Here is an 18242-nt window from a genome sequence, read left to right on the forward strand (position 1 = left end):
TCAGAAAATTGATCACCATTTTCAACCTTCAACTGCGCATGACTATGTCGAAGGTCACTTGACTTATCAACAATCACGCTTCAACCAAATTCGCGCAGGCCTAGGCCCAAGGCCTAGATAGAGTATGCGTTCGTGTGATGACGCTTTCTAAATGCAAACGTTGTTGGAAAGAAGATTCGCCTGCATTGGATTACGCCAAATTGGAGGTAAGACCATTTTTTTTACATTTATAGTAAGCCTAGGTATGCTAGGCCTTAGGCTAATTAGGCTGCCTTATTAGCCTAGCTAGGCTAGAGAGTGAGGAGGAGCGGTTCGGCCGTTCTGATAAGTAATAGTCTTAGAACGCCAAGGAGGCGCAAAGGTGTAGGGTCGTTTCGGCCCTGAGTCGATTCCACCCCAGGTCGATTCGGCCCTGAGTTGGTATTTTTGTCATGCATTTTCGGCCCTGAGTTGGTATTTTTGTCATGCATTTCGGCTGCGGTGTATGGAGCGCCGAAGGGGCGGCCGCGAATAATACTTTAATACTATAGAACAAGGTGGCTATTAAGCAGTAGTATACCGTTTGTTAAACATGAAACTTAGGCTACATTACTGCAACATTCATTTATTAACAATTATTTTTAGTAGTATTTTATTATTATTATTATATATTATTATTATTATTAAAGAGTTCATTGCAGTATGAAAATACAGAAACAACGCAAATTTTACAAGTCGATTGGCTTGGAGACACGTTTCTTTTTATCATTTCCATAGGATATATATTTGGATCATGTTTATAAAGGCTTCAATAAAATTTAGATTGATAAAATAAGTAAAGTAGGCTTATAATTAAAGCCCCATTCCCGGCAAAATTTCAGTTGTTAAGAAAAATCTAATTTTTGTATAATGTTATAAAAAGTTATAATACGGAATTGCTAGTTTAACAGAATTTAGACATTCCTAAGAATGAAAAAATGTGAAATAAGACTGAAATTTGATTTTTTGTGTTCCACACAAAAAATAAATGTGGGTGAATTTTCATGTTTGATTTTGCGATAGGTCGTGAGAAGAAATATCGTAGGCGCCGAAAACATTAGCCTATCCAACGCTGCTAGGCTAGGCCTAGCCTTACCCTAGTAATGACACTTGTGAAATATAATATTTCATAGGAATTATTTCAAATTTGTTAAAAAAACTGATTCTGACTGAGATTTTGACACTTAAACATATCTCAGCATTAATCGAATGACCGCATTGTGCGAGATGCGAAGTACAAAAACTAATCTCATTAGAGATGGCGCACTTTATTGACTATAAAGTATACATAAAAGCGAGAGTATTCCAGTGGATGCGATCTACAACCTCTGAATTTGCCTAGTAATGATGAATTCGTCGAGAAAATGGTAATATTTTATGAGAAATAGTCTGTATTTCTCATTTTTTTTATTCTTTTGTGTAAAATCATGCCAATATTTTTCCATGATTTATAATAATTGGAGTAATGCAAATGCATATTTTCTAAAAAAAAATATCAGTTTTTAGTGCTTTCCCGGCAAATTTAGCGGATTTGTCTAAGTTTTTTTTTTTTTTTTTGCATCTCCATTTACATTACCAAATATTCTATTTATAACAATACATATATAAAATAAATTAAAATATACTATGATGTGATAATGAAAATAAAGCAAATATATAATATTCATAAGGCTGACAAAATCACTCATTGCATAGAAAGAAGAAATTATTAACTACTGTATAATTTGAGGAAAGAAACGTTTTCAACAGTTATGTTGAGGTAAAGCAGACACATGGGTATCTTTTTGTTTGTTTTATTTCCATTGTTGATACATATTTTGATTATGTTTATAAAATACACAAATAAATGGAAATACAGTAGTAAAATATAGTTTTAATAAAATTTATAGGCCTACAATGTTAATGGCTGTTTCAGGAATGTCGGCGCACTACTGCAAAGAGTGAAGTACAGTAGGTCAGATGATAAAATTTGACTATCTATTTTTAAGTGCAAACACATGCCATGGCAGTGAATGTGTGCATGTGTTCACCTCTCGTCTATGGTTCCAATTTTTTTTTTTTAATTATTCAACTTTGTTTAAGCTTTAATAATTCATTTATATGGACATGGCCCTTGGACCCCTCCCGGCAGGAGTGGATCCACAGATGTCCGACAGGGAAACCGCAAATGGGGCCGGTCGAAATAACACCGCCCTAGGAGAGGTCCACGAAATCACAAAATATTTGTATTGTAGACAGACACTCAATTGCAACCTCTGAAGCGTTTTTTTTTTTTACTTTCTAAAAGGGTGACGGGGGTAAGGCTGCCCCTGCCGTTGTGTAGGCTCTCGATCTCCCCCACCCTTTTTGACATCTCTGAATCTGTATTATAGGGCCTAGTCCTAGAGTAATAGTATGAGGACAAAAAAAAAAAAAAACTTGTGTTGGCCACATTTTAGGAAAATCCAAAAAATGGGTAGGTCGGTAGGAAAAGATTTTTTTTTCCCAAAAAATGTGTTAAGAGACCTATGCCTAAAAAGTAGAAAATACACAAAAATACAACAGAGACCATTTTTAAATCTGTATTTAAAAGCAAAGCAATCACATAACACTGTTGCATCACCTACTGCACAGTACCATCCAGCAAGATAGTCTTATTCCAGCCTTTTTAGCTCATGAAAAAAAAAAAAAAAAAAAAACATTTTTTGTTGTACAGTCAAAAAAAAAAAAACTAAAATGCAGAACCTCAATTTCTTAATTTTGGTCAGGTGTGGCCAACACAATATTTTTTTTATTTGGCCTGATGATGACCGACAGGTAGGCCTACACAGTGAGGATTTTGTGTGTGTAAGATCTTAACAATTAAATCACTGACAGTCAAATTGGTCATTATTATTTGACCCAGAAGCAAGGTATAAATCACCTGTCCTGGACACACATACCCAGGACTAGACTGGATTGCAGTCCATAAACTTTGTCCTAATCAGTGAAAATGCTTAAGAATATACCCATTTTGGCACCAATGGCATTCCATATTATATTACTTATTTGCATGACGTTCCATAGTATGCTTTTTCAAAAAGTTTCTCCACATAAACTGACGCTGGTGACGCTTTCCGAAATGTGCTAATGCCATGAAAAATCAATATATTAGAGACTGTGACAAGTCTAACCAAGGCCAAATTCACCTCAGTTTAACATTTTTAATTTCCCAAATGATAAATTACAGTGTGTGCCGTTGTTGAAATTGTTGTTGTATGGTCTACTATACAGTGTATTAATTATCATCATCATTATAATTATTATTATTATTATTAGGCCTATTTATCAGACATGATGTATGGACCGCGGGTGTGCAGCAGAGGTCAAATATCTTTTCCAGTGAGTTAGGGTTAAAACATTAACCTATTTGACTTCGTCTACTGTACATACCCCCGCTCCATGTATCGCACTTGATCTATTATTATTACAAATTAGGCCTAAGGCACGGGTGGGGGGGGGGCAAAGTGCGGCCCGATAGCGATTTTCTTGCGGCTCATGAATACGAATTGAAAAGCCCATGTGTGCGGCCCGCCAAGCAACATTGGCTAGAAAACACCTTGTTTTTTAATGGCCCGACACCGATCATATGTAAAAAGTAATATTAAAACTGGGAATAAAGTGGTGTAAAAGCAGTGCTTGGAGGTTTATAAAAGCGCACTGGAAAAGATCAAAGTTTGGGTGCGGCCCTCGGTGTTAAATCAGAAAGTAATTTTGGCCCCCGACCAATTTTTATGCCCATCCCGGCCTAAGGTCTCTATTATAGTATTATAATTATTATATAGCAAATTGTAGGACCACAAAAATTATCAATTGGATGGAGTTATTCAATTATTAAAATTTAATTCCCTTCCAGACAATTTTACCAGCAGAGTATCAACACGTACTTTGTAGTTACGAAACCGTGGGCACCTCTGATTTTAAGTGCTTTCTGAGACTGGCTCGTATCGAAACTACTGAAGAGGTTAACCAATGGCTGGCGGAATTTCAGAAGTCTTCATATCTGACATGGAGAAAATCCAAGACATATCCAGAATGTGGCCGGGTCAACAAATACAGGGCAAGTCACCTTTTATATTTAAATTTTCATATCAATTAAATTTTGTTTTTAAATTCTAAAGAAAATACAAAAGTGAAACACATACTCCAAGAATTTTTCGTGTTGGGATTCAAAGTTTCGACATTAATTATGCCATCATCAGGATTATTCAGTGGACCTTTCGGTTAAAGAACGATACAGTGTTTTGAATATTTGAAACAAATAATGTTAATTTATTTGGTATTCACTATATTGGTTAATGAATAAATTGATATCTTTTGTTTGTCCGATTAACAATTTTTTTTTTTTTTGTGTAGGTGGATATGAGATGTCACCACAACACAAGGTCATCATCAACAAAGAGAACCGTAAAAAATACAGCCTGTCCTGCATCAATGTACTTGGTTTTGAAGAGATCTGTGACATATTCAAGGTAAATTACACATTTTATGTTAAAACATGAATATAAAAACAGAACATCATATAATTTTTTTTTCTTTTTTAAAATGTACAATTGCTAATATAGTGAATTTCCTATGGCTGTGGCATCCGATCCTAGATTTGCATACTGTATTCTGGGGTTGCTGAACAGCGCGACCAGCGATAATAATAAATAAAGCGGTTGTCATTAGCTATCAGAATAGTTGACAAGCTTCAACTGTACATAACAAAAAGGAAACCTTAGAGTAAAATGAGGCAGTGGTAAGCCTAATATAATTTAACCATTTAATTTATTACATTTGTTATGCAAATATTATAATGAAAATAAGAAAGAAAACTTCCATCATTCTAATATTAACTTACAATATATTTACTTATCTTAACTTTCACTTTCTTTCTTGTGCTTCTGTATCATTTCTTTTCTCTTCTTACCTTTTGCTATTCTAATATTAGCTTACAGTATATTTACAGTACTTATCTTTTCCCAAGTTGGTCCCAAGTTATACTTTTGTCGTATACTATAGTTAATCTTACTATATTTTCATGTTTTTTAGTAATAAGTAAAATATATAAAGTAATAAATTAATACACAAAACACATGGTTTTATTTGAAAACTTTATTATGACATTGTCAAGAGATGAATAAAAACACTAAACACATGGTTTTATTCGTAGGCCCAGGCCTACAGTACAGTTGTAGGTCTAGCCCAGGTAACATCGTTCATTCATAGCATACCTTTATTCATTGTTACATTCGTTTGCATTAGGTCAAAGGTCACCACAAATTTAACCCAACCTCAATTTTACGAATCCCCTTATTTACGTACGCCCTCCGGTCCCGTACCGTATGTAAAATCGAGGTTATAGCGCATTCTTCAAAGAGCTTCAATGCGCTTTACGACAAAGAAGAACAACTAGTAAATAAATTTGACTTAAACTACTAAAAACAGTTCTGAAAAAAAATATGAGCGCTATCAGCATAGGTGCCCAAAACAGGGCTCCACCCACCGATGTCTAAACAACGTCGCTGTCACACCTGGGTGCACGCAGGAGCAGTATGCTGAGCTGCGCTAGCTTCCAACTAAGAATAAGTCCTCAGTTCTACTACTGTGCACGTTGTCTTGAGTAAGGAACAGGTGGGGCCCAGCTCTCAACATCATCTGTAAAACCTTGTATCACTTTCTCTTTGTTCTATGATCATTTGATAATTGGGTTTCATGCTGCGTGTATGATTGTAGATCTGCATAGTACTACTGTATGTTGTATACTTTTGAATATGGATGTGATTGTAAATTAAAAGTTGAAATAAAATGAATTACAATTATGATTTTCTCAGGTCACAGGATGCGCATATCAATGCTGGCGGACTGATGTTCAGCATCCGACTTAATAACATACACAATCACCAAATATTATGTGTCGATGCTTTTCGTAGAAGAGATGTAAACGAGGAAACAGTTAAGAAATTGAAAGATCTTTTCGAACGTGGACATTCCCCATCATCAGCCCTTTGTATTATAAAATACGACCTTCAAGAAGAACATGAGGACAAATACATGTACGCTTCAGCAGACCGCGCTGTATGCCCAGATAACCAGTTCTGTTACAGGTATGGCGTCAATTGCTGTATATTATTCTGTGAATATTTGAAAACTCATACATGATAGTTTTATTCATTAAAAAAGAGAGGTATCTTAATTGATTTTTCATTTTTATTATTGGTTACTTCATTTGTATTGCTGGGCACTCATGGACCAGTAGTGGCACCATCGGGGGCATGGGTCATTTTTCATTGAAGCAACAATTTAAAAAAATAATAATTTGCCTATCCAAATAACGTTATTTTAACTGCCAATCCCTAATATTGTGGTCTGAAATCACAATCTGGACTTAAAAAATCTCCCTCGTGAACTCTACCACAGATTTTGTATCTCGGGACCCCGACCAAGGGTCTAGTCTGCCCCTTGATTCAAACCCCTCCGTCGGATATGTCAGGCTACTTTTGGACCAAAGAACCATCAACAATGAATAGTGAACATTGCACATGGTAGGGATGATGGTAAAAATTTAGCTGTGTGTGTTGGGACTACAGTACGTTCCTCTTTGTGATAGAAGATAACACATAATTTTGTATGTCTAAGTATCAATTACACATTTTATTGTTCAACAGGTTATATTACCAGATGTTTAAGAAGCCGTACAAGGCATCTTCAGGTGAGCAGATGTTTGTAGACCTGGAGAAAAGGCTGGAGTCATATAATAACGATCTAAACCAAATCTGTGCCAAAATAGGAAAGACTGAGAAGGGCGAAACTGTAATTGCTGTGTGTACACCGCTCATGAATAGAGTTCACAAGACTTTTAGGCAGAGTGGGGAAACGATTTTTGTGGATTCATCAGGAAGCTGTGACCGTAACAAAAGCCGCATTTTCGTAATGTTGACCCATTCCTCGGTTGGTGGATTACCTGTTGGAGTGTTTATCACTACTTCGGAAAATGAACAGACAATTACCGCAGGAATCGAACTATTGAAGAGCATATTCCCTGAAGATAGCTTCCACGGCAATGGTGATTGTGGACCAGAGGTACTGATTACGGATGACTGTCTTGCTCTTACGCAGGCATTTGGGGCAGTATATCCCCAAACAAGCCAATTGCTCTCTGTTTTTCATTTATTGCAAGGAATGTGGAGGTGGCTGTGGAACAACCACAATGGTATTAAGGAGTATGACCGGCCGCATCTGTTAGATCTTCTGAAAGGGCTTGTCTTTTCAGAATCGGTTAGTGAATTAGAGGAGAGATACAGGGCAATTGGAAGAGATGGAAGTGCCGTTAAATACAGAAAATTCTTGGACCGCATCAGAAGTATTTTTGAAAGGAAAGCAGAATGGGCGATTTTCTTGCGCAGTCGTTTCATGACTCGCAGAAATAACACAAATAACTTTGTAGAATCAGCGATGAGGATAGTAAAAAGCAAAGTGTTACACCGCGTAAAAGCGTACAATATTATCCAATCGGTAGATTTTATCTTGACGAGGATGGAGTCCCATTATTCACGTCGGCTGTTAGACGTAGCTGACAATCAGACGGCAAACATTCAACAATCGAAACAGTTCTCAATAGACAGCAGTGATGTTGATTTTGAGAAGATCGTGCAGGTTGGTAAAATGTATTAAAATAATATTAATTCGTCTTAATTACATAATTCTGTTACGCATCGAGTCATGGCTTGTGCCGCAGGTAATATTATTGGGAGGGGGGTGGTCATTCAATGTGAGGATCTATGTTAGTCACACTTATGTGGTATGGGAAAATGATATGCATATTGGAAATATAAGCGATGCTAAATCGTTACCGGTGCTCAGACAGCAAAATGCCAGTAGTTTTTTGGGGGTATTTGTGTATTGGGGACCGATTGATTGATATTCAGTGAGATACATTACTTTATGGTCCTTTCCTTTCTACAGCAGCAAACAAAATAGGTTAAATTAATTAATTTATAAATTTCTATTCAAAATTCTGGTGTAGACCTGTAAAATACTAAATGATAGTATGCTTTTGTGGCGCAGCATTTAAGGTGTTGGACTTCTGATCGTGAGATCAAGAGTTCAAGACCGAGCTTGTCGCATTGCTTGTGTCTTTGGGCAAGGCACTTTACTTACGTTTGCCTCTCTCCACCCAGGAGTATAAATGGGTACCTGGTAGGATGATGTGGCATTGAATGTATGTGGTTGTGCGTGTAAAGCAGCATGACTAGGGATACTCCCCAGGGGGCTGAGAAAGTTGCACAAAAATGTGCTGGTTTGCCAGCAAAGTATCCAGTGACCAGAAAAATACTGATGCCAAGGCCTCTCTATATTCTGCGGAATGTGAAAGGTGCCATATAAATTCGGATTCTAAAAAAAAAAAACACTTTGGTGTGCACTAACATATTTTATAAATTCAGGAAACAGACAGCAATTACTTGGTACCCAGTGTTTCCTCTGGACGAATCCACCATGTGGATATGGAACTTGCCATCTGTACCTGTCCTATTGGCAACACCGGAGGGCAGTGTAAGCACCAACAAGCTGTAATCAAGAAGTTCAACATTACTTATTCAAATTTCATACCAACATCGTTGTCCAATATGAGAAGACTGTATGATACAGTTCCTAAAGGTACAGTGGGCTCATTATGTAATACTGTATATTGTGTGTTTTCATTAATAGAAGACCTGGGTTTAAACTTTATTAAATTAGGAATTTGAATTTGAGTCTTGATTTTGTAAATTAATTATTAATAACTTTTTTCTTATCAGCATGATAGCTATTTTTTTATGTATTTTTATCTTCACTCTTATTAAAACAGGTAAAGATGATGTACAGAATGACAGGTTTTGTAGTCTGGTACATGAAGATGAAGCCACTGTTGCCACCATTACAATTGAGAACATGACACCTCCTCCAGGGTCACTTACGGACCAAACGACCAACAGCCTGCCTAGTGATGTGTCTATTGTTGTGAAAGAGAAAGAAAGGAAAAAAAGAAAAGGCATGGATAATGACGAGGATGTACTAGGACAGTTAAGTGACATATTTCACTGTTTAGAAAGCAAATTGAAGGAAGATGAATCTTTCAGACCCCACATAAAACGTTTCATAAAAAACTTTGGCAATATTAAAACCGACAGCGCTCTGATGTCTGCCCTCTCAACATTTTCGAACTACAGTGGCAGTCAAGCTACAACAGAGGCCAAAAAGAGAAGGTATCTCGAACCCTCCACTACAGTTGGTGTTCAGCCGACTACTGTTGCAAGTTATATAACAATCACGTAACATTAGAGCCTTCATGCCATCTGTTACATTATTCATGAACTTAAGAAATATTTAAAAGTACTGTAAACATAAAAGTATTTGGTTGATATAGTTAGGAATCTTAGTAATAATAGACACACCATATTTGGTTTTCATATTCTAGTGGAGTAAAGGGTTAAATACAACTACAGGCTGATTAAATTGTTTTTTTTTTTTAATATTCATTATAGAAATATAGTATAGTACTTTTGCTTTTAACCGGTATTGCATAGGCCGTACAAGAGTTGAATTTCCTTGGTGATTAAGAATTGATATTCATGTGATGTATTCTAAACGCGTCCACGAATCGCTATACAGATGTGTTGGACGTTTTGTCAGTCCTGTTATGATGCAGTATCCACACTGGACGCATCATTATAATTCCGTTTTATGGCCATTTTACGATTAAACTTGATTTTACTTGCGTCACACAAATTTAAGGGAAATAACTCTGTGATGCATTACTTGATTGCATAAAAATATGTTATTCGGGTAAGCAAGGTACTGACTTTTTTTCCTTAAAGTTTTTTCCCAGTAATTAGGCAAACAGTAATTACATTAATATCACTGCAAGTATGATATGTCACAATAATATTGAGAAATTCATTATGCAAATTTACTACCGGTATTTCTTTTACAATATTACTCGAGTCGATCACATAAAGGAATATAAATTACACCACTCTGATATTTTATCATTGTGGAACAATAGCATTATTTAATGTTATTGTAAGAAGTTGTCGATCACATTAACGAATATAAATTACACCACTCTGATATTTTATCACTCTGGAACAATAGCATTATTTATGTTATTGTAAGAAGTTAGTAAACGATTTGCTTACTATTAGGCCTACTATAAATGGGTCCCAAGTTGCTATTGAAATTTATTTTCTGATATATACTAGAAACAGTATATTAAATTGATTGCTAGAGGTAAATTTTAAATGAAAGACTTGCATTGGCAGGGGTAACATTGATGTTAAATACGGTACTGTATATAGGTAAAAATCGGAACTATATGTGGCAAAAACAAGCCAAACCAGTCACTCATCGCAAAATTCGATTTTGAGTTATCAATACATGGTTAAAGAGTAAAATAAGAGCTATAAAATGGTAAAAAAATTGTCCAAATCCTACATTTCTTTCTGAAGTTACAAGCATTTAAGCATACAGCTGTTTGAAGAACAATATATGAGAAATCAGCCTTCAAAGTTTATGATTTCAGGCATTTCTCATGCAGAAACTATCATAAAATCATTAAAAAGTATTGTTTTAACATTGAAATTATGAAAAATAATAGCACAGCATGATGTATAGATACATAAACCTTAGTTTAGTGAAATAAAATAGATTTTTAAAAATTTTACATTCTAGCATGTTTTTGCTATTTTCTCTGAAACACAACTTGCGACGAGTGACTGGTTTGGCTTGTCTTTGCCACATATAAACAAAGATAAACTAAGTAATCTTTTCTATTAGTAGCAATTGTCAGCCTATATCATTAGTATATCACACTTGCAATTGTACAAATAAACTTCATCATAGAAGAAGCCCTCTAAAGTAAAGTGCAGTATAATATTTTATTTATCCCCAACAAATTGTGTTTTTATCTGAACATATCAATACTGTAACTTATTTTGGTAAACTCATTTTGTGATGAAATCACACACATGATCATGGATATGTTGCACTGTTTATATAGAGAAAAAAAAATAAAAGGCCCAACTCGGACATAATTTAGTACTTCGTTTCTATATTCAACATTCCTGCTCCCCATACAGGGAATTTATTCAAATGCCAGACCTACGGCCCCTTGTAAAACAAATACATTACAAATTAAATGAATGTGCTGCAACAATATCTTAAATAAATTTTGTTAATACTCAACATTATTCTCAATGGTCTAATGAACCTGCCCGCTAAGCTCTGTCCCTGGGCTGTTGTTGCTACAATCCAACAGCATTAAGGTACGTAAACGCATGTGTTTGTGGGACAAAACATACACTTGAGGGACAAGCAGGTATTCCTGGCCCGGCCCTGTTCTTAAAGTTGAAAGCCCAAACAGCATTGTAACCAGGGCACCAACCACTTCCATTTTATACATCCTGTTTCCGTTACAGTTCCTTTCCTTGCTTTGAGCTTTTGCCATTTTTATTACGCTAGAAAAATGTTCCACATTATATTATATATTATACTTTATTAAATATATAAAACTAAGAGCTGTATAAAATATGTATCATCCATTTTCGGGCTCATAATCTTCAGTCCTCCATACTTTGAATGAACTCTGAGCGGCGGTCAGCATACATGCTTCCGTTGGGTGAAAGGTTACGGAATGAACCACACCATCACCAGCATCAGCTATGGTGCTTGTCATTGTGCCCTGCAACATGAATACAATTTAGGTTATTTCTAAGTTTACAGGTGAACATATAAATCTGGTAAGGGATCATGAAAAGCAGTGCTAATAATATGAAACAGGACTAAAAATCTGACATTAAATTTACAGATACATATGAAAATAGAGTATACTTTTTCACTGCCATATCTTTAGTTAACAAGGAGAGTCCCAATGGAATTGAACCAGCTTGGACCAAAGCTTTACCATGGCTCACCCCCATAGGAGATACCCTCCCCATCCCCCAGTGGGTGGCTCAGCAAGTGCAACAGTTTCGGCAGAAGTCCGAGCCAAGGTACCTTTTAGATCAGATTCCCAGACTAGAATACTCCTAGGGGTCAAGTAAGAGAGATCAACAAATTATTATTTTTAATAATGGTGTGGCATGGCTTGTTCTACAGGAAATTTCCCCTTCATTACTGCAACCATCAGTTACGGTGCCTATGCTATGGTTCCCTCAATGTCCTGACTGGATTTCAAGAACTGAATCTTTCACCAAATTACACTATTTTCTCAATTTGAAATCCATGTATGCATCTTCTTTCCTAAGTAATATTTGAACAATCTATAATTTAAAATTCCATACCTCCACAAGATCCCAGAAACAGATGCGCCCATCCTCAGAACCACTGACAACATGACTGTCGGTCTGACTAAGACAACTTTCAACTTTGAACTCGGAATTCTTATGTCCAGTGTACTCTCCAAGGAGCTCACCGTTGTCCTTGTCCAGCAGTCGCAGCGTGTCGTCCAAGCTAGACGCTAACATGCACTGGCCATCCTTAGTAAAACTAACGCAGGTCACTGGTTCTGAAACCAGTCAAAGGAAATAAATGAAGAATATTTTTGATATAACAAAAATAACATCAGCAATAATCTGATCATAATTAGGTTATCTCCTCTCTGCAACCTGCATCCAAAATGTCAACACTATTATCATTAATGTTGTGCCCTCATCATAAATACAAACATCAACATTATCAAATATACCATAAATAAAACACCACCTTCACCATCACCAAAATCAATAAAATGATCACCTAAATATTTACCTATTATTGTTCAAACTAACAATGAACAAACTAAATTAAACAATTATTTTAAAACTTACCACCATCAGCATCAAATTATCATCACCATTATCATCACCACCATCCACCCCATGACAATAATTATCACTATTATCAGGCACAGATCCGGTACTGGGACACCTCCCCCACCCCCTGTCGGACAGAGCTCGTCGGGCAGTCAGACCATAAGAAATATAAAAATAGGCCAACACATGTCTGTCACAGTCTGAGAGTGCCATTTCCAGCCATCCAGAGGTTGCTATTCTTAAAATAAATTTGAATCTCATTTGGGAGGGGGACCCCTCTCAACCCCTTCTCCCAGCTCGGGCCTGCTAGCTCAAATCCCCCTGTCAGACAGCTTAGCCTCCCCAGAAAATGTATCCTAGAGCCGCCACTGCAAATAATATCACTAACACCAATACCATCACTATCCTCAGCATTACAATTTAGTATCATCCAACCAATCCTATTAGTCTTGACTCTCAACCTCATCTTCATTCTCATAATCTGATATTCCTTGTAGGCACTGGTTCACTTGATGGCACTCCTCCCCTGCAACATGCCTTTGGCAAGATCAGAGTGCAGTCAGTGAAAGTGTAGAGCCTAGTTACCTTTAACAGCCTGCTTCAAAGTCTTCCCTAGCTCTCCTACGACCACCATCTAACCACAATTATATTCATCACCTCAATTTATCCTCATCGTAATTCTCATCCCTCACAAAAATACTCTTCCTATACTCACTTCCAATGCAATCCATATGCATTTGTCCGTTACGTAAATCATATCTTCTGATGTAGCCATCCGCAGATGCAGTTAACAGTTCATGGTCTGAAGTCTTCACCGATGTCACACTATCCTTGGCTTCATTCAATACCTGGATGGGATCAAAGCTCTTGGACCGACAATCCCAGATACGAGTGCTTGAGTCCACTGAACCTGAGAGGGAAGACAAATATATATTTACATGTTATTAAAGTATTTTTTCTGTAATGAGCAAATTTAAAAATAAATAATATATTAAGAATTATAATTATTTATGTTTTCAAGTACTAATTTTAGCTTAACAGATGCATAAATACAGGTCTCCCTCTAATGAAAGACCACCTCCAATTAAAGACCACTTTTCTGTTGTCCCAAATTAACAAATGTCGTTTACCTTAATTATTCTAGAGAACAAAGCTGCTAAAGACCATGGAAACCTTGGTCCCAAAAATGGAGGGAGACCTGAAATTACTATTTTTAGTATAACAGCAGGGGGTACAGAGGGCCATGGGGGGGCCATACAATCAAGTATGCCACACCCCTCTCTCCACCTCCGTCTAAGTGCTTCGCATTTGATACTACTATAAATGTTGCAATTTGTGTACTTGTATTGATAATATTTTACAATCAAGTATGCCACACCCCTCTCTCCACCTCCGTCTAAGTGCTTCGCATTTTGCATGGCCCCTACTCTCCGTCCCTGAACAGTATACAGTACTTTAAGTTGTCAAATAAATAAAAGTGTGCTAAATCTATGCCTCAGCTTGGCTGACACACCTGATAGCACAACAGATGCTTCCTCATTGAACGTGACACAATTTACAGTTGCCAGGTGTCCACGGAATTTGCGGAGCGTTTTACCGGTGGCAACATCCCAGAGAATGGCAATCTTGTCAGCACCACAGGAGACTATCAAACTGTTGTCAAACGATGACACTGCATCCAGGACATCGTACCTGTAGCCAAAATGTGTACAAAAAACATCACTTGATAAACATAACGCCAGCCTAAATCGTTTGGTCTGAACACAGTCTAAGACTCTGAGAAGAACATGGTGGTGGGTACAGAATGAAGGAATTAAGCATTGGAGCACAATAGTTAAGATCATAAATATATTGTTTTGTGGACAGTAGGGCAATCAAAAAACAATTGCCCAGCCTAGTAAAGTGAAGCATCTCCAAACATTATTTTTATGTATCAGCACTCCCACCATGTTGAAAGAAGCCATTTCATGGAGATCTGGTTTAATCATGAGCTTTTGTAACATAGAGACGTTCCAAACCCAGAAACTCAAAATTCAGAAGACTGGAAGTGTGCTGGTGAAGTGCGCTCCTACCCCAAAAAAAATTGAAATTTAAGTGCTTTTTATGCATGCCTTATCTTTTGAGTTGTTAACATTGTGTCAGTCAGCACCACTCAGAAAGCCTTTGTATGCGGACATCGTTGATAAGTTGGTGCACACAGGACACAGAAATACTCAATTATTAATACCAAAAAGTCACTAATATAGACGTTTTTGATATTTTCGGGTTGTTTTCTGAAAAATCAGGGAAAATTTGACGAGATTGGGAGATTGAATGGGTTGGAACATATGTAACATACAACAAATAAACAACAATAACAAGCTGAGGGTTACACATTTGCATTTTGGTTTGATGTAAATTTATCATTTTATCCTCTGTTTACAAATGATGTAAGTATGTCCAAAATTTATATACAGTACCTGAATACCCAATGTACATTATTTTAGCACACTAACACCCCATTCAGACTAGCATCGCATTGCGATCGGTTGTAGCAATTGCGACACCCAATCGCACCCAATCGCAAAGTAAAATCGTGTGTGAAAGCTCACCAATATTAGTCGACATGTAATCGATATCGCAATTGTTACCCGTTGCGATTGGGTGCTACAATCTTTATTACTCCCAATTACCATGGAATCTGATCGCAACGTATCACAACGAATTCCACAGGCACTGTTTGGCTGAGGTCAGGCAACATAGGCCTAGACACAGGAGGCCTAGCCCCTAGAATGTAAAGTTTGTTTGTGTTGGTCTGAATGCGTTCGTTGATTGCGATCGGGAGTAATCAGTTTTGGATTACCACTGATTACATCGCTACCGATCGCAAGAGAGTGTAGTCTGAATAGGGTATTATTTGAACTAGAATACTCACCCATGTCCCTGGTAAGTCTTCAACAATATGTTACGATGAGGATTCCACAGCTTGACAGACTTATCACTACCACATGAAAGGCAATAGTTACCATCAGCATTGAAACGAACACACCTGACAACACCTTGTTTACATTCAATTGTACTTAGCAACTTCTGTGGTAGCTCTGACATGGTAGAAAATGTACACAGGTCTAAGTAGGTCTACTGTTACACTGAACTGAAATAAATAATTGGCAATACTGTACATGTGTATATCTAATCTATGTCTGAGCAGCTAGCTCAGTTAGCTAAACTGATTGTAGCTACTGTGTGCTGAACCATGCAGATATCTTGGTCCCCGGTTCAATTCCCATCGCAGCTCTCTTTGTATTTTAGCGCAACAGCTGAAATGCAATTTTCAAAAGCACACTTTCGCATTAGACATTACTGTAAGCGGGCTCGTAAATTTGGTTTTATTAGTTTATTTAATTCCATTAGCTGATAGATGCAAATTTTTTGACTTAATTTTTCTTTTTTAAGTGCATGAATTCAAAGTATGATAGGAACTTAGGAGGTTTATTTTCCAATTTCTGTTCCGATATATAATTTAAGTAATCCTACACTATTTTCTATATCCAGGGAGGAAGTGAATGTGAAAAAAATGGTTTTACAAATAGGCTATCTAAGTTATATAATTGTGTAAAGTCAATTTTTCTATTGATATTTTTTATGACTCATTTTCATATTTTCGCCGTAAAGCCTTGTCTAATGTTTCTAATATTAAGCTTTTGTGGTTGTGTTGTCTTGCATTGTTTTGTATTTTTATTGTGTACTTTCTTGTTGTTCAAACCTATAAATGGTGACTTTGGTCATTGTACTGTAGGGCGTGGATAAAATAAAATAAAATAAAATAAAAAGTAATCAAATATCTAAATTTTTTACAGAAGAAGTTATGTTCTCCGTAAAGACCATCGGCATCATTCAAAGATTTAATTACAGTAATAAAAAAATATATAATTGCCGGTAATAACAATAATAAATTGCTACTTTATATCAAAAACTAAATTATAAATATATACATTTCGCCCTCCAATTCGAGACCACCCTTGGGACCTGAAAATTTGGAGTGGTCTTGGGGTTGGTCTCCAATTAGAGGACTAGCTTTGTGTGGCCGTGGCTAGAGATACGGTACCGTATTTCTACTTCAATTTGCTAAAGGTATGGTAAATGGCATTACGTCACCATCACCCAATGAAGTGCCAGAATGTGCGTGACATCATTTTTCAAGACTGGCATTGCAGATCACCCGCGATGAGCGGTGAAACGAGAACGATGTACTACTGTAGAACATCAAGAAGTACAATATTGTTTGACTTAGTACTGTCATCGATAAATAGGCATATGGTTTCACTTTGTAAAGAGTTTCAATTCAATTTAGCCATGATTGGTGAACAATATTTGGCCATCTCCTCATTTGATGTTTTTGTCCTCATACCATTATCCTAATATTGTAACCAATATTATTACATTTAGCTAGGCCTATGTATAACCATGGTATAACCATTATCAAACAAGGACTGATTCCACCAAACTCTTGGCATGCCTCTATGCCTTGCTTAAATTCTTCACTTGGAGAAAAATCTAAGCAAACAAGGCCTGCTCGGCCTTGCTTGGATTCTGCTATTCGCGGCAGCTGCTCTGGTGACATTGATCTGGGTGGCATATATCAGTCATAAACTTAGCCTATATTCCTCCGTGATCATACCGTCTGAACTTAATAATCCCTATATCCCAAGTTTTAGTCCAAGAAGCCTAATATACTCGAAATAATACCACGCTTTACAATCGGACCAAACTATACAATTTGAATGCACAAAACTTTTCGTAGGGCTAGACTTCGTCACTGTTATGGTACAGAATCTAGGCCTAGATCGAGAGAATGAGTTTTTCCTTCGTAATTATTACTATTGTGTCAAATTTTTCAAAAAAATTTTAATGCAAACCTTAAAACAGTACTACGGTATATAAAATGCTAGTAGGCCTTATGAATCTGCTTGTTTAGTATATTCAGTTTTTAGTGCTTGTCATGTGAGGTGAGTAGTGTGTGACTAGCGAAAAAATGTACTTAGCAGTTAGCTAGGCAAAGAGAGTACAGTATATTCTTATAATACTGTCATCGAAAAATAGGCGTAATTGGGTTCCACTCAATAATAAGGGTCATGTCATTTATATAGCCTTATCAAGCAAGGCATCATCCTCATGACTTAGACAGCCAAGGCACATATATACACACACTACTTCTAGTCTTTGGTAATCTATTTAGGCCATATATGAAAACATTTGCAATAAAAAATTGAATATACTGTAAACAAGAGGATTCAAACAGGCCTAGCATTTTATATCTGTTACTGCATTAAATGGCCCTGCATCAAAAGTAGATTCGAAAAATTTGACACTAATTAATAGGCCCTAATCACGAAGGGGAAACTCATTCTCTCG

General features: G+C 36.6%; 2 protein-coding genes across 2 annotated transcripts in view; one reads left to right on the forward strand and one right to left on the reverse strand.

The window, feature by feature from the left end:
- The first annotated feature begins 53 nt into the window (after positions 1–53).
- Positions 54–10374, forward strand: LOC117117603. Its single transcript, XM_033261958.1, has 7 exons — positions 54–206; positions 3893–4096; positions 4393–4508; positions 5853–6125; positions 6687–7674; positions 8463–8676; positions 8867–10374. Exons 1-7 carry the CDS (start codon positions 138–140, stop codon positions 9331–9333), a joined length of 2331 nt encoding a protein of 776 aa, XP_033117849.1. The 5' UTR covers positions 54–137; the 3' UTR covers positions 9334–10374.
- A 736-nt stretch (positions 10375–11110) lies between these two features.
- Positions 11111–18242, reverse strand: part of LOC117117644 (WD repeat domain-containing protein 83-like) — a 9065-nt gene continuing 1933 nt past the window's right edge. Inside the window, exons 2-6 of the mRNA XM_033262022.1 lie at positions 15763–15981; positions 14362–14540; positions 13564–13758; positions 12339–12562; positions 11111–11737 (exon numbers count right to left, since the gene is read on the reverse strand). Coding sequence (XP_033117913.1) covers positions 11591–11737; positions 12339–12562; positions 13564–13758; positions 14362–14540; positions 15763–15935 — 918 coding nt within the window. The 5' untranslated portion in view covers positions 15936–15981 and the 3' untranslated portion in view covers positions 11111–11590. The remainder of the gene's footprint in view (positions 11738–12338; positions 12563–13563; positions 13759–14361; positions 14541–15762; positions 15982–18242) is intronic.

Source organism: Anneissia japonica, unplaced genomic scaffold (assembly GCF_011630105.1).
Source record: "Anneissia japonica isolate Jap-2015-1 unplaced genomic scaffold, ASM1163010v1 scaffold3334_len1275209_cov185, whole genome shotgun sequence".
In the NCBI taxonomy this organism is placed as follows: Eukaryota; Metazoa; Echinodermata; class Crinoidea; order Comatulida; family Comatulidae; genus Anneissia; species Anneissia japonica.

What these genes read in the sequence shown, in the direction of transcription:
- LOC117117603 (XM_033261958.1), top strand. Translation starts at nt 138, where the DNA reads ATGACGCTTTCTAAATGCAAACGTTGTTGGAAAGAAGATTCGCCTGCA. An exon ending in ATTTTGAGAAGATCGTGCAG is followed by an intron (nt 7,675 to 8,462) that starts GTTGGTAAAATG and finishes TTATAAATTCAG; the next exon opens with GAAACAGACAGCAATTACTT. An exon ending in GTATGATACAGTTCCTAAAG is followed by an intron (nt 8,677 to 8,866) that starts GTACAGTGGGCT and finishes TTATTAAAACAG; the next exon opens with GTAAAGATGATGTACAGAAT.